This window comes from Ischnura elegans, chromosome 4, assembly GCF_921293095.1.
Source record: "Ischnura elegans chromosome 4, ioIscEleg1.1, whole genome shotgun sequence".
NCBI classification, from domain to species: domain Eukaryota; kingdom Metazoa; phylum Arthropoda; class Insecta; order Odonata; family Coenagrionidae; genus Ischnura; species Ischnura elegans.
In genome coordinates this window covers 127468962-127483637 of record NC_060249.1, presented here as the reverse complement: position 1 = coordinate 127483637, position 14676 = coordinate 127468962, and the positions used below count along the sequence as shown (strand labels likewise).

The following is a 14676-nucleotide window of genomic DNA, read 5'->3' as shown; positions in this document are numbered from 1 at the left end:
TGCGTTGCCCAAGTACGAGCAGCATGTGTGGGTACCTAGGCTCCTCTCTCATTGAAAACATTTATCATTCCTATGGAAAGTGAAGGGCCACCAGCTGCATTAAAATTGTTACATTATAAGTCGGATTGGCACTGTAGCTACACAAATGGTAGCCATTACTCAGTGATGCAACCATCAAAAGCTGAAAAAAACACTGGAACATTAAAAGTATTTCTAGTCACGAAATTGATTGGGTAGGAAACATTGGCATGATTTACAAAGTAAATGAGCCACGAAAGATCCATTCACTTTGTCTAAAGATCTGATTCAGCGACAATGCTCCCTCCAAGTGAACACGGCTATATGTAATTCCCAACAACATGCATTCGATGGCTTTCCTCAAAAAACATACACATATTATCTTGATCCCCTCAACTTATCACCAACTTATCTTCACAACTTGGCCACAGCCGGCAACAAGCTCCAAGCATTCCTTCCTCACAAGCACTCACTATCACACTCGCTTCCCCAACACAGTGTTCACCGCCACTTTAAAATCTCTCTATAAATTCCTCTCAACCCTCGATAGTCCTGTCAGGGCTACTCCCATGAGTGGTCCTTTTTTCTATGGCCCACACAGAGCTAACAATATGGGGCCAAACACACCTGAACACTAAGCCAAATTTATTCCTCTCCCTGGATCTCCTGAGATAGTTCCGTTTTGTTTTCATCCATTACCTGGAATTAAAAAAAAAGTTTTAAAACATGCAACAAGCTTTCTAATGAAGGTAGACTTAGGTAACCAACAAAAACACCGTTTGAGAAAAGCAGACTAAATATTTTACAGAAAACTTAGCAGCAAGAGTAAGTGCTCAGTCCAAGAATGGACTGAGACATGGTGAACTGGTGCATCTGTTTTGTCTTTTATGGCATGATACATAACCCGTGCAGATAATCATTTATAATTGCGAAAATCATGCACTTTCGGAAGTACTAGATGGGAGCATCCACAGCAGCAAACAACGAATGATGCTGCCCTTATTCTCCCAAGATAAACAACTCAGCCCATAGTTAATAGCAACAGAATCTTTGCGAATCTCTCTAACCATTTTAAAAACTTCCCACCAATCCCTTCTCCCAAGCACCTCCTCTATGTGGCTGACATCATTCGGTGACTTAGAGCAGTGTGAGTATTTTTTACGATGGAGTCCAGGCAGTACACCCTCCCCATCACCAGCAAACAAAGTCTCTCCCAGGGAAGTTGGCCACTCGGGCTTCAGGTAAGGGGAAGAGCGCTTAACACTGAGCTGAATTATTCTGATCATACACTTATTTTCTAGTGGCTGATTCTGAGTGGTTGCAATGCAACCAGCATTTTTTGAATTTTAAAATTTCCATCCCGCTGACTCACATTACGGCTCATTCTCATTCAACACAAACAGTGCCAACAACTTGGAGTGAACTTCTGGGAGTGAAAACCAATTACAGTTGACGACATCAAATACGGAAACACGGAAAACCAGAATTCTGGAACGTTTGAAAATTCTCCTGCGTAGTGTTTCGACTTGCCACCTCGTGGCACTACTCTCCGAGCCTTGTTCTGGGACGAGTTGGAAGTTAGCACACGCTATGAACATACGCTAACAACCTAGGCAGGGATCTCAAATATCAAACACAAGAGCCTGAACACATTTATAAATTTAGCTACAGTCTTATTGTCTTAAGTTATAGTTTTATTGCATTAAAATTCTCAAAAAAAGTGTGCCACTTTTTCCACGAGCTGAAGACCAGAAATCCAGAAACCCTTAGGTCCCAAGCTTTCTGGATTTGAGGGCCTCAACTGTGTGATAATTCACATCAGTATAAATTATGCCCCCCCTCCAGTGCAAGAGTTTGTTGAACACTCTTACTTTCTCTATCAATATCTCTACATATCTCTTTATCTATCACAACTTCTCAAGTGAAGGCCAACACGTGCAAATTGTAGCCAGGCAATCCAAGCATCACCTTGATGCCTTGGGACTCAAATCATAAATCATAGTAAAGAAGTAATTTTCCTCCTGAGAAAATGTAAGGCAAAACTGACCTTAGAGCATTCTTCAACCTTCGACACTTCTTCAGACGTTTCTGGAGAACCATTCTCAATTGGCTCAGTTTCCTATGAAATAAATCAAACTATTAAAAAGACTTCCAAGCTAATCAGCAATGGATACCTGTTTACACAAATACATGGATCCATTACCGAACATAAGTCGATGCAAAGACATGAAAAATATCAAGGAGAAAGGCAGCCCTCTATCAAATAAACTTGAGCATCTATTGAGAAAATGAAGTGGCAACAGAAAAAGCTAGGCATAAGGCCACAACCAAAATTAACAGAGAGCATCATCCTCAGGTAACAGGATCTGCATTGAAACTTGAATATTGACAATTATCATATGGGACTGCATTTTCAAAAGCCATTCAAGGTTGGAAGCTTCCAAGATGTGGTATAACTGAAGAACGATGAAGATTTAATTGAAAGATAGAGTGTGTACTGTTGAAGTTCTAAGAGGAGAAGGAGAGAGGTAATTTGAAATGCTCGGGAATAAGATGGCACATCATCTGCCACAACGTGAAACACAATGGCCTGGTGAAAATTTGAAGGAGAGGCGATTAGGAAGAATGGTAGAGGAGGGCATCCAATGAGATGCATGGGAAGAAGGGTGATGAGAGAAAAAGTGGCCCACCTCCACTCTTAGACCTCAATTTGACAGCAGCAGACGCCTACCTGTTTCTCAGTGGCTGTCTCTTCCGCCTGTGGAGCAGGACTGGGAGGCAGAATGTTGACGGCGGGTGGGGAGAGGGCATCATCTGTCTGCTCTTCCACTCGCTGCTTCTCCTCCCCACCCTCCTCCTCTTCCTTTGTCTCCACCGCAACGGCCTCTTTCACGGACTCCTCAACTTCCCCCTTGGCCACTTCCTCCTCTTGCACCACCGCCTCCTTCACTTCGGGGATCTCCGCAGGGGGCTCGGGCACCATTGCCGCCTCCTCTTTTTCATCCTCCACCTTTGGGGCCTCCTCCACCTTGGCCTCCTCAACCTCTTCCTTTGGGGCCTCTGCCTCCACTAGCTGAGGCTCCTCTTGAGCAATTGGGGCCTCTGGCTCGGCCATCAATGTGCCTTCCACCTTGGTTTGTGCGATGGGCTCCTCGGGCGGGGCCAGTGGAGCCTCTGCAGAGACGGACACGACCGTAACGTCGGCAGCATCGCTCTTCACCTCCTGCGTTGGCTCAGAGGGTGGGGGGGTGGTGGGCAGCGGAGGTGGAACCTCCTCCCCCTCCTTCTCGGTAGGGGACGCCACGGCCGTCGAGGGGGTGGCAGCCTCCACGCCATTTGTCACCTCCGCAGGGGACGACACATCACCCTTGGGCTCCTTTAAAGATAACCAGAGTGAGGTTTGCAGCGGAGAAACCAGGACACATTCAGTGTGTAGAGGAATGGCCCCTGGACAAAATAATTAAACAGGGCGGCTACTTCACTACAGACAAGGTTGCACATGCGGCAAACTATTGGGAGGGAAAGTTAACAGTGGTGAGCTAAATAAAATTTAAAGGAAAGGGGTGGGTTTTTACTTTAATGGCTACCAGATAAGAATGAGTACCTATGTGACAACTTTCATGTGGATTACATCCGGCATCATCAGAGTCTCAAGAGGATACAAGCAAAGATTACATTGTTTGAGCAATTGAAAACAAACATGTTCCAGTACGAAATAAAGAACTAGATCCATGCTAACAACTCAGCTCTCATAGGAGAGTGACACTGCCATTTGGACAGGAATAGCAATCATTTTTATCATGGAAAGAACACCTGACCAAAATAAAAACTAGGCTTCAATAAAAGTAAGGCCAATGCATATACTCTTTCCTTGTTAGAAGCTGGTTCCCTAACACTTCCTACCACAAGTGTATTGAGGCAGCTTAAGGAGGCAGTGATATAAAGATTAAAGAGAGTGAACACTATCCATTTTGCTACAGCTCAAGTACCTCCCTCCACAAATGATAGAGGAAAAACTATAGGAACATTATGTGCCTGTTTGACCAGTTTGATTTCCTTTGGTATCCATTAGAAAATACCATGTAAATGGAGCTTAACGATTGCTACATAAAATACAGACTAACTTTTCAGTGAGAAGACCTCCTAGAGCCATTCCCGTTTCTCAGTGCCAGACACTCTTTTTTCCTCTTTTCTTTTCACTTCTATTGCCTGATGAGCACCACACAAAATATGTATCAATTACAGAATGGAAATGGGGATAAAAAACGATACAGCCACAAATAGATAAAAAGTAGAACACCTGATTCCCACTAGTGCATGCATCCCTTACCTCTTTGATCTCAGCGGCGGCACCTTCAACTGCCTTCTCCTCCACTGTCCCTCCATTGACGTCAGCCGTCTCTCCCTTCTAAAGAGCACAGACAAAAGATGTTTCAACCCATTGGAGCCAGAGGATTCATGGAAAAATTCAAAATATCTAGAGTCCCAAAATAAATTGACAATATTACATTTAAAACTGACACAATTTCAATTTTAATGAAAAAGAGAGTTGGCAATTTTTCCACAAATTTATTTAATAATGTACGACACGTTTGGACCATCAGAGAAGGGGGGGGGACATTGAGTGGTGCACTTGGGGAATGGGATGGCAAGGAGTGGGAGTAGCCCATGCATGCCTGAGCACTCATTTACCCTTAGACTGCAGGACCGTTTTAAAACGTTTAGTTTTTCTGGGATGGTGCAGGAGAGTTGAGCAGCATTAGCGATCCCATAAGTGTCCGAGGGAAAAAGCACTTGGGCTCTATCCACGTAAAAATTAAAATTTTGGGAAACTGAAGAAGGTAGTCGAGCAAGGTCAAACGTTTAAAAACCTTTTACCGCACTCAGCGTACAAAATGTAAAAAAAAAAAACGTTCCTGCAGTCTAGGGGTTAAGGAAATGCACTTTTGGAAATGTTTCTTGCACAATTCCCAAATTGTCAAGCGTGCCCAGTTTCACCTCGAAATGGCCTTCACCTTTTTCCCTGCATTTTCTGAGCTCCTTCATTTGGGTGTAGAGTTCCGGCCTGTCTGACCGATCGACACTTTTTCATTATCCTAACATTTTATTTTATTCTTCTTTTAGATTTTAGAATACCCCTGAACAACGGCAAACATGATTTCATGGTGTACAGGAAAAAGTGCTAAAATGACAAAGAGGTTTCAATGGCCGTGGTTGATACTGTAGTGCACAAAATGGCATCATTCCACCACATAATTAATTTATAGACTGATGTCCCTACCCCTTCAACCGGTGGAATTCCTATAAAAACTTAACATAATCAAATGTATAGCTCTAGCTAGTGCCTACAGTGAAAAATTAATTGACAAGACTATTAAATAAGAAACAACGCAAAGTTTCTGTTATAAATTTGTACACCCTCATGCTGCCCCCAACCAAACCCAAAACGTGGCGTAAAATTCAGTTCATTGGTGATATATCCTACAAAATTGTAAAAACATACCCTCAAAAAACTCGGAACTTTTTTTTTTACCATCCGGTCATCATGGAAAAGCTGCTTTGCCATACGAAAAATAAGATCCATCCCCTTCAACAGTCAGGCGTATTTAAAATGTAAGGATAATGAAAAAGTGTCCATCGGTCAGACAGGCCGGAACTTACCACCCAGATGAAGGAACACCGAAAATGCTGGGAAAAAGGAGGTGCCACCTCTTTCGAGGTGAAACGTATGTTTCCCAGAAGAGAAACACTCTTGGGATTTTGACCCACGGATCGTCCAAGTGGAGAGGGAAGGCCAGGGACTGGACACGCTAGGAAATTGTACAAGAAGCATTCCCAAAAAGGCATTTAATTCCTTTCCTAATCTTCCCACAGCACTAAGCGGAGAAGGAATAATATATAAACTTTTCAGGAGACATAACTCCAACAGGATGTAATGAAAGGCTTAGTATTTTTAAGACATCTCTTGGACCTGCTTAAATTTCCAATACGATTTCAAGTTTTTATGAAAACATAAGAAAAATCCTAAAGATTTCCCAATAACCCTAATCGTTGGAAAAAATGACAATACATAATTGATAATTTCAGATATGGTATTGAATTCTACAATTCTTTATAAATAGTACCTCATCGAAAGTTAAAGTTACAAGAACAACGTAAATGCCAAAACTGTCCAATAAGTCTGAGAACCGAAGTAGAAACAATCCCCCTGGCATTAACTGGTACATATATTCATGGTTAAATAAAAACACAGTACTATTCCACAACCATATATTTGCAGTCTACTAGTTTCAACGTTACAACGTCATTATCAAGAATATCTTGATAATGACGTTGTAACGTTGAAACTAGTAGACTGCAAATATATGGTTGTGGAATAGTACTGTGTTTTTATTTAACCATGAATATATCATCGTTCCACCAAGTAACGCCTAAATCTGTTGATTTTATTGGTACATATATGATGAAAGTAAAAGTAACCCATCAAGCAAAATGCTACACATATCACAATTAATGCCATAAATTAATGTAGTACATATATCATAATTAAGTTTACTATAATTCCAAAACAAAAAAATTAAACACACTGAAGACTACTTCTATAATTTGGCCTAAAATTGTATGCTTCACAACCTATTCATACAACCTGTGTTACGATGGAAAGAACTTTCCCAAACATGGAGAAGGACTTTTAAATGGAGTAGTCATAGTGCAATAGTTACAGTGCAATGAGCAGTGCTTATTATTGCAATTACTTCATCATTGAAATTATTTGGTTGAACAATGAGATAAGAATTGGTTAACCCAAAACAGGTTAGGTTAAGAATAGGTTAACCCTTTTCTTTTAAGCATGAGCATTTTTTAAATCCTTATTGTAAACATGGAAACCTAGAATGACCGAATAAAAAAATAACAATAGCAACGGCTAAAATTCATCCCCACACGGAAACTAAAAATTCTCCAAGACATGATATGAATGTATTTGCACCCAATTACATATGTAAGTGGTGAATTCTGACCTTTTCATCCGTGGGTTCCACCGCCTGTGCCTCTTCCCCCCCACCATTCTTTGCCTCAGCATCATCCTGCAAACACACATCAGCACCAATTACACTCAACAAACAATATTCAAACTAAAAATGGCTTAACACTGCTACGTTCAAAATGTTACAGTGAAACAATTCCTCAAAATTTCCCCTGAATCAAGAATAGAACCAAGGACATCCAGCTTTCCTAGCCACTATTCAGACTAATATAGCACTATCTGCTACCCTGGTACCAGTGACGTAGTCACGGGGAAGTCCATGGGGTCTGGACCCCCCAAAATATAAAAACACAATTACATTCCTTCATGAAAGAAAACAAAATACTGACAAATCATAGAGTAACCAATAGTCGTTAACTGACCAATGAGAGAAACACACAAGGTGAGACTGAACACTGACGAGCACCTAGTGAAGAGTGCCTATATGTGTCCCATAGCGTCCCAACCGTGAAACCATTGCATAGGAAAGGTGAAACTAGGACGTTTTCGACAAGAGGGAGGTTAGCCGTTGTCGAAAGTGAAAGGTATACTTCCCAAGTTCGACATAGCTGGCTATTCTCAGACGTCTGGCAACTAAGCTGCGTCACATCCTTGCTGCTATCCAAGCGTGGTGTGATGCATGGCAGTTAGAATTAAATTTGAAAAAATGTGTCGTAATGAATTTCTGGAAGAAAAATAACTCCCCACAATGCAGCTATATAATTCGGGGTACCCAATTAGAGACTGTTGAATCCATGAAATATCTAGGAGTTAGACTCAATAATGGTCTATCGTGGAATAAACATATTTGAGAAATAATCGGTCAAGCTAAATATAATATGGGTTTTGTTAAAAGAATATTAGGAAAGTGCGACGACAAAGTGAGAGAAATTAGCTACTTTTCCCTCGTTAGACCACATTTGGAATACGCTGCCAGTGTTTGGGACCCTCACGAAAAAGGCTTAATAAAAGAGTTAGAACGTGTGCAAAGAAGAGCTGCCAGGTATGTGAAAGGTCGTTACGATAGTCTTGTTAGTGTAACTGACCTCTTAGATAAACTCGGATGGGAATCTCTGTCGGACCGTAGATTGAAAAATAGACTAAACCTTTTAGATAAATTCAAGAGCAGTGTCTTTTCTAACGAAGTTAACCATATCTTATGGACGCCAACATACTATGGAAGATCAGATCATATAAATAAAATAAGAGAGATAGACTGTAGAACAGACAGATTCAGAATGTCTTTTTTCCATGATCAATAAGAGATTATAATGGCAGGGAATTAACGAATAAATAGATTGCATGACTTGTAGTGTAGCCTACTAACCTATTTAAAACTTAATGCATGTTTCTTAATTTTATTTTCATTTCTAACAGCATATGGTAGTATAATTTGTTAGTATACGTGACGCTTTTTGGACCGTAAGGTGTGCATGTGGGAGTCCAATTGCATGCTGCATGCTGGTGATCGATCACCCCCTGCCAAACACCCTAGAGGTGGCTCGCAGGGTATTATTTAGATGTAAGCATTTGCGCATCTTTTGGAAAATGAAATTCTTACATTTCCGGATCGTTACATCGTCACGATAGAAGACGAATGGACGCGGTGGACAACCTGGAAATCTAGCTGCTCCGATTTTCACGCTTGCATTGGTTCAACTGAAGGCTAAAAATTCACCTTTCCGATAACATCTCTAAGAAAACCTCCCCGCCAAAGGGACTTGCAAGCTCCCGGGAATGATCTGTGACCCTAGCCTAGAGCCTAGATCTGTGACCCTAAAGACTGCGGCCGGGCTTCGAGGGTGGCACGGACGAGTGCGAGCGATCACGCGTCACAAGGATCCAGAGGTCGGGGTCACGCCAATGACAACGGGGAAACCACAAACCCACACTGCGGTCATACAGCCCCTCCCACCCCTCCAACTACACTTCGCACAAGAAAGAAGACGTACATACTTACACGAGCGCATTGCTTCACTTGTCTCGCCGCAGTTGCAAATTTTACGCCTGCATTTTACTTAACGGTCTCATTTTGTTGACTGAGACAGTGGCTTCATAGGTTTCTGTCGCCCTCGAGTGAGTGCATTTTTTTCAAATAGCCCACTGTGATTCAGTTTAAAAAGCAGAGAGAGCTGTATTTTTCCGTTTTTTGGTGCGTCGCACACTCCTGCAATTCGCGGAAAAATACAGGCTGTGAATGTTAGAAGCCTTGGGCAGACGCGTTGAGACGACACGACGGGCTCAGCCGCTCACCTTCGCTTCCTCCCCCAGTCCTCCTTACATCTGCTCGCATTGGCCATTCCATATCGTTTGCACTCTCACTCCTTCCCCCGATGAATCGGAACACCAATGACGTCGGCAACGACTTGCGAAAAAAATGGGCGGCAAATTTCGCGCTCTTCATTTTAAAATTATCAGGGTATTTCTAAGAATGAATAGCAATTATTTTGGGGCTGATTGAGCGACCCCATTCCGGGCCATAAGTAACAGATTCTGCACAATGCAAATGAAGCCATCACAGGATTTTGGCCGCAAGAGTGCGCCGAATCGATTCGCTTAATATTTTAACGTTTTCTTTTACTTTTCGGTGGGTCTCCCGCTGGGATTCAGGGTATTGCATCTTGGTGATGCGCGTCCCTTTTTAAGGCTGTCTCACACGTGGATGACAACGTATTTGCGAACGACTCCGTCAAGGCAGGCTAGTTAATTGGCTGACTAGGCCGCGCTTCAATAACGTTAGCATTGAGTTACCTACATTCTGTTTGGTTGTACTTACTTGCAGGGCCGGATTCACCCAAAGGCGAAATAGTCACGTGTTAAAGGGCGTCGCAGTCCAAGGAGCGCCCCTTCAAGGGCGGCAGTTCATTCAGTGACAGCAGTACTTACGTATGTAATGTTTTTATTTTTAAAGTCACTCTTCCTTTTTGTTGTATAAATTAAGGATAGACATTATTTTTGGAAAGGGTATTCATAAAGGTTTTTTAGTCGCATGAAAGTTTAACTGATTCATATAGTTTACTCCAAGCTGTTTTTTGATTGAATTGTCTATGTTTTACCCTGCATAAAAATTCAAGCACAAACTTATGCTGTCAGCCATATATCTGTTTATTCCTTTTTTCCGAACTTTACCTCATGTGAGTGGCTGTGCCTTATCATAAAAATCGGGGAGGAGGGGGGGGCTCAAGTGAGGAGGGGTGCTCAAAGGGCGCCGGCCCTGCTTACTTGATGCACAATCTCTGCCGTAATTATGGCAGAAAAAATATTTTTAAACTTGAATGAACTAAAACGTTGGGTATGATAAAAAGGAAGATTATAACATCGGTAAAATGTCCTCTTTTCCGGCGGCGAATTTGTTTCCGGAAGTGACAGTGTTTTTGGCCAATTAAAACACTTCCCCATTATAATAATTATTATTCAAGCCCGTAGCATCACATTAATATTCATCCCCAGCAACTATTTACCGCATCCCAAAAAGCTGTTTTCCTCTTGCGTTCAACACCGCGTCCACCTTGCGTGGAATCTTTACGGATGATACTATTTTTAAGTTTCTTCCGTTACGGTGCCTCACGCTGACGTTGTGAGATCCTTGGTATTGTTTGGTAATAAGGTTTCCATGTTAGCGCAGGGTGTGTGACGTCCGGATAACAGAAAATTTACATACCAATTTGCCTTTAATACCTTTAAATATTAGAAGCTTTGAGGCGCTTATAAAAATTACGTTACGTTTACAGGACGCCGCCACCAACTCATCATTCTTCGAAGAACGAGCAGCAAACTGCCGCACAAAGAGCATTTTCAATTTGAGATTTGTGCTTTGCCTGCCTTGTTCATTTATTCCTAATACCCATGTCATTTCTCAACACGATATCCCTTCTGGCGAGACCTACTGTTTGCGTCAATGAAAGAAATGACTGCGAGTCCGCTCACTCAAGAAATTTCAAGCTAATTTCAATTAGATCAATCCTCGTGCTAAAGTTGTCCGGTGAATTACCAAGGCTTGATGGCAAGTTTTTCTATTATCTCCGCCATTAACGCTGCGCTACCGTATTCTCATGAAAGTTGTTCTCCACTTCATTACAATTGATTTTTTAAATTTTATTAACCGGTCTAAAGAATCATGGCATGAGAAAAAAGAAAATACATGAATTGTTCATCAAAGATTCGAAATTTGCTCCAGCAATTTAACTACATCGAATGATGTCCACAAAAATAAGTTTTCCGAGCTAAGGCTTCAGGAAATTGTGCGCTTTCGCATAGGTATACATACCAGGCATAACAAAAATGTTTTTAATGCTAGGAAATGCGTGACGCTTAGTCAATTAACTGACATGATAATCGTCAAACCATTAGAATCATGACATGAAAAAACGTCGATCCGTCATCGAACTACTTTTCGAGTAAATCACGTAATTAGCGAGAAAATGGAGAATAGATCGGCGCAATTCGGTATGAAAAGTGACTGCTTAAAATCGCAAGGATCGAATAATTCGAACTCTGTGTAGCTTACTATTGATTGAAAACCTGTGCGGCTGTATTCCGCGATGGAAGAACTTATTCTTAAAAGAAAGGCGTTAAGTACTCTTGATGGAATCGTGCAGTCACTAACCTACCCCGTTAACACTCTGAAAGGAAACTCACCGGCAATATCCCTCGGAATACACGCACGCACAACGGATGGATGAAAGAGAAAGGAGGAGTGGTTGGTTTCATGTGGCCGTGTCCAATCGCAGCTCCCTTCCCAGAAGGGGAGGGAGGGAGTGAGGGAGGTCATCAGCCCCTTAGCCCTCATCCCCTGTTGACTCGCCCTCTAACAAACCAAGGTCACAGACCTCCCCCCGACAACACATCCCAGCGTCACCTCGCTAGCCGCAGCCCACAGCCGCAAATCATACACATATAGTAGTAGCTACGTGTAATGAATGCGTACACGTATATGCGTATATTGCGGTCGACTACATCTCGCTTGCATCCCACGGTGGTCCCAGCATGCGACCCCCCGCCACTACATCCGCCTAAGGGTAGAGAGTTGATTTACACTCAATTTGGAGGAATTCTAACTTATTAAAAAAATAAAACTTGCTAGAAGTTTCCCACAAACAATGTGCTTGAGAATAATTGCTGGTACGTCTTAATTTACGATCCGTTTACGGGGACGCATCACTTCCGGTCTAACTGAAGTCTCGTTTCCTGACGACTTACGCATGTTTCTACAAGCTGAATCAAAAACTACAGCGTGGACAGGGACAACAGCCTGGATGAGCCCGAGAAATGAATTAAGATTGGATCAGTGGAGAGGACAATGGCATCAGCTTCTGAGTCCCTGTAGCAACGCTCATACCATGTCTTGGCGAGTGCGCGATAATGATAAACCCTCGGACGACGTCAAAGCAACTCGAAACACAGCGCGTCGACTCTTGGCAGCCGGGTATTTCAGAACACCGATAAAATAAGAGGAGGAAAGCATGGGCTTGCAGCGTTGAATGAGCTCTCATGTCTCTGTCAACCATCAGCCCCCTGAGCAACGCAAAATATGAATTTTCCACAAAATAACTGCATACTACAGCTAGTTCATTAGTTCGTCAGTTTAATATTTTGAAATTGACTTTCGAATGACATTCTCTTGATGAAAATTTACAAGAAAAATAGGTAAAATGGATTGCAGAAGAGACAATTATACCTTAGAATGAAGCAGTTGAGATTAAAAGCTCAAACAGAAAGAAAAGGTAAATATTCCGGAAATTTGCGTCCACACGAAAAGTTGTTCAAGTCGCCGGGTGAGAACTGAATTGACTTGGCCAAATATGTGACCCTTAAGGAAATAAATGGTAGGTCTTGCGAAATTCATAGGCGTACCTGACAAGATTATACGTGGACATCTATTTCAAAACGCAGAGTTAAGGCGAGGAAAGGGATTATTTTCATTGTTTGATGCTTTTAAAAGGTGTTATACAAATGAACGAGAGAATGGAGACAGAAGCGGCGGCGTCCTCCCTTGGGTGTCGAAGCCGTCTCCTTCGTTAGCCTAAATCAAAGTCGAGAATACATCCACAAGGAATTTCGCAAAAGGAATAAGCAGTCCCCGGGCATTTCCTCACGTTCGTTAACACATGCTCTGAAATTCCAACCGGCGCATAACATGAGATACTGTTTATTTCGTTTTGGTCTATACAAATTGCCATAAAAAAATCATTAGCATCGCTAAAATCGCCTCCATCAACGGGCCGCGGTAGACCATATTCGGGTGCCGGAGAAAGCGGCTCTCTGCCTAGGACATTAGCCTAAATAAGGAAGCGTTGCTCAATTTTGTCTCTTCCCTTAGTCCTCGGATTGGCTTCATACCCAACTTATGCCTTACCCCAAATTAGTTAAAATATTATTGTCTTTTTCAAAATTGGCTAACGCGACATCGTACGGCACCTCATTTCACGCCAACGACCAATCTACGAAACCGTTTACGATTATATCTTTAAACTTGGGGAGGGGGGGGAGAGAACAGAACCAGGAATTTATTTATGTCCACCTGGTGTTCGAAGAAAATTATTATTTTCATTCTATAATATTCCACTGCTACGAAGTAGAAGACTGATCCCAAGGAATCATCTAGTTCGGGTCCAAATCAATAGAAATTTTTACAGCTGGTAGGCATGCTTATTTTAATTTAATTTTAATAACCCACTGCTGATTTAACTTTTACATTAATAATTTAATTTTAATAACCCACTGCTGATTTAACTTTTACATTAATGAGATGGAGGGTGTCAGGAAAGCACCACCGTGAAAACAGCCAGTTTCGAGGGAGGCAACATTGGTGTCTTAGGAAAACTGGTTGCATAGTTTCAGGAGAACACTCGTCTCAGCCAGCAAGTGTTCAAAACCCACGGCCACTTTTAGCCATTCGTTATGCCAACTACCTAACCCGAACACACGACAATTATTAGCTTCTGCAAATCCTGCAGCATCCCACGTCATTTCCGTTACTTGGTAAGGAGGTGTTGGGAGAAGGCGACCTCGAGCTAGAGGGGATGTACACCACAGAGAAGTTTAGGGAGGCATTTGGCGTCGGCTCTTAGCAAAAGGCACCACGCAATAACTTCCCATTCGATGGGCGGAATGCTCATCTCGAAAGCAAGAAAGGATCTCCGAAAAATCGCAGCCACCGGACCCCCAGGGTGGCACGCCCTGCATTTTTTATTTACTTTCTATTACGATAGAGTTTGAAAAGGAGAGAGAAGGAAGTCTTTGGGATCCCTCGCCTACCTCTAGCGCTCGCTGTTCGAGCGGAAACATCCATGACGTCACGAGCTCAGCGGATCACCGCGTCTAGGCTCCTCTACATCTACATCTACAAATTACCCTGCGAGCCACCTCTAGGGTGTTTGGCAGGGGGTGATCAATCACCAGCATGCAGCATGCATTTGGACTCCCACATGCACACCACACCGTCCAAGAAACGTCCCGTATAATAACAAATTATACTACTATATGCTGTTAGAAATAGAATATAGAATAGAAATTCAGAAACATGCAGTAAGTTTTACATAGGTTAGTAGGCTACACTACAAGTCATGCAATCTATTTACGCGTTCTATTGCTGCCGTTATAATCTCTTATTGATCGTGGAAAAAATGACATTC

The 14676-nt window shown here is 42.3% G+C and overlaps 1 protein-coding gene across 4 annotated transcripts in view; it reads right to left on the bottom strand.

The window, feature by feature from the left end:
• Positions 1-613: 613 nt before the first annotated feature.
• Positions 614-14676, bottom strand: part of LOC124158038 (A-kinase anchor protein 200-like) — a 66915-nt gene continuing 52852 nt past the window's right edge. For all 4 annotated transcript variants that reach the window (XM_046533192.1, XM_046533193.1, XM_046533195.1 and 1 more), the window contains exons 4-8: positions 7038-7103; positions 4349-4426; positions 2750-3394; positions 2066-2137; positions 614-717 (exon numbers count right to left, since the gene is read on the bottom strand). In XM_046533192.1, coding sequence (XP_046389148.1) covers positions 664-717; positions 2066-2137; positions 2750-3394; positions 4349-4426; positions 7038-7103 — 915 coding nt within the window. In that variant the 3' untranslated portion in view covers positions 614-663. The remainder of the gene's footprint in view (positions 718-2065; positions 2138-2749; positions 3395-4348; positions 4427-7037; positions 7104-14676) is intronic.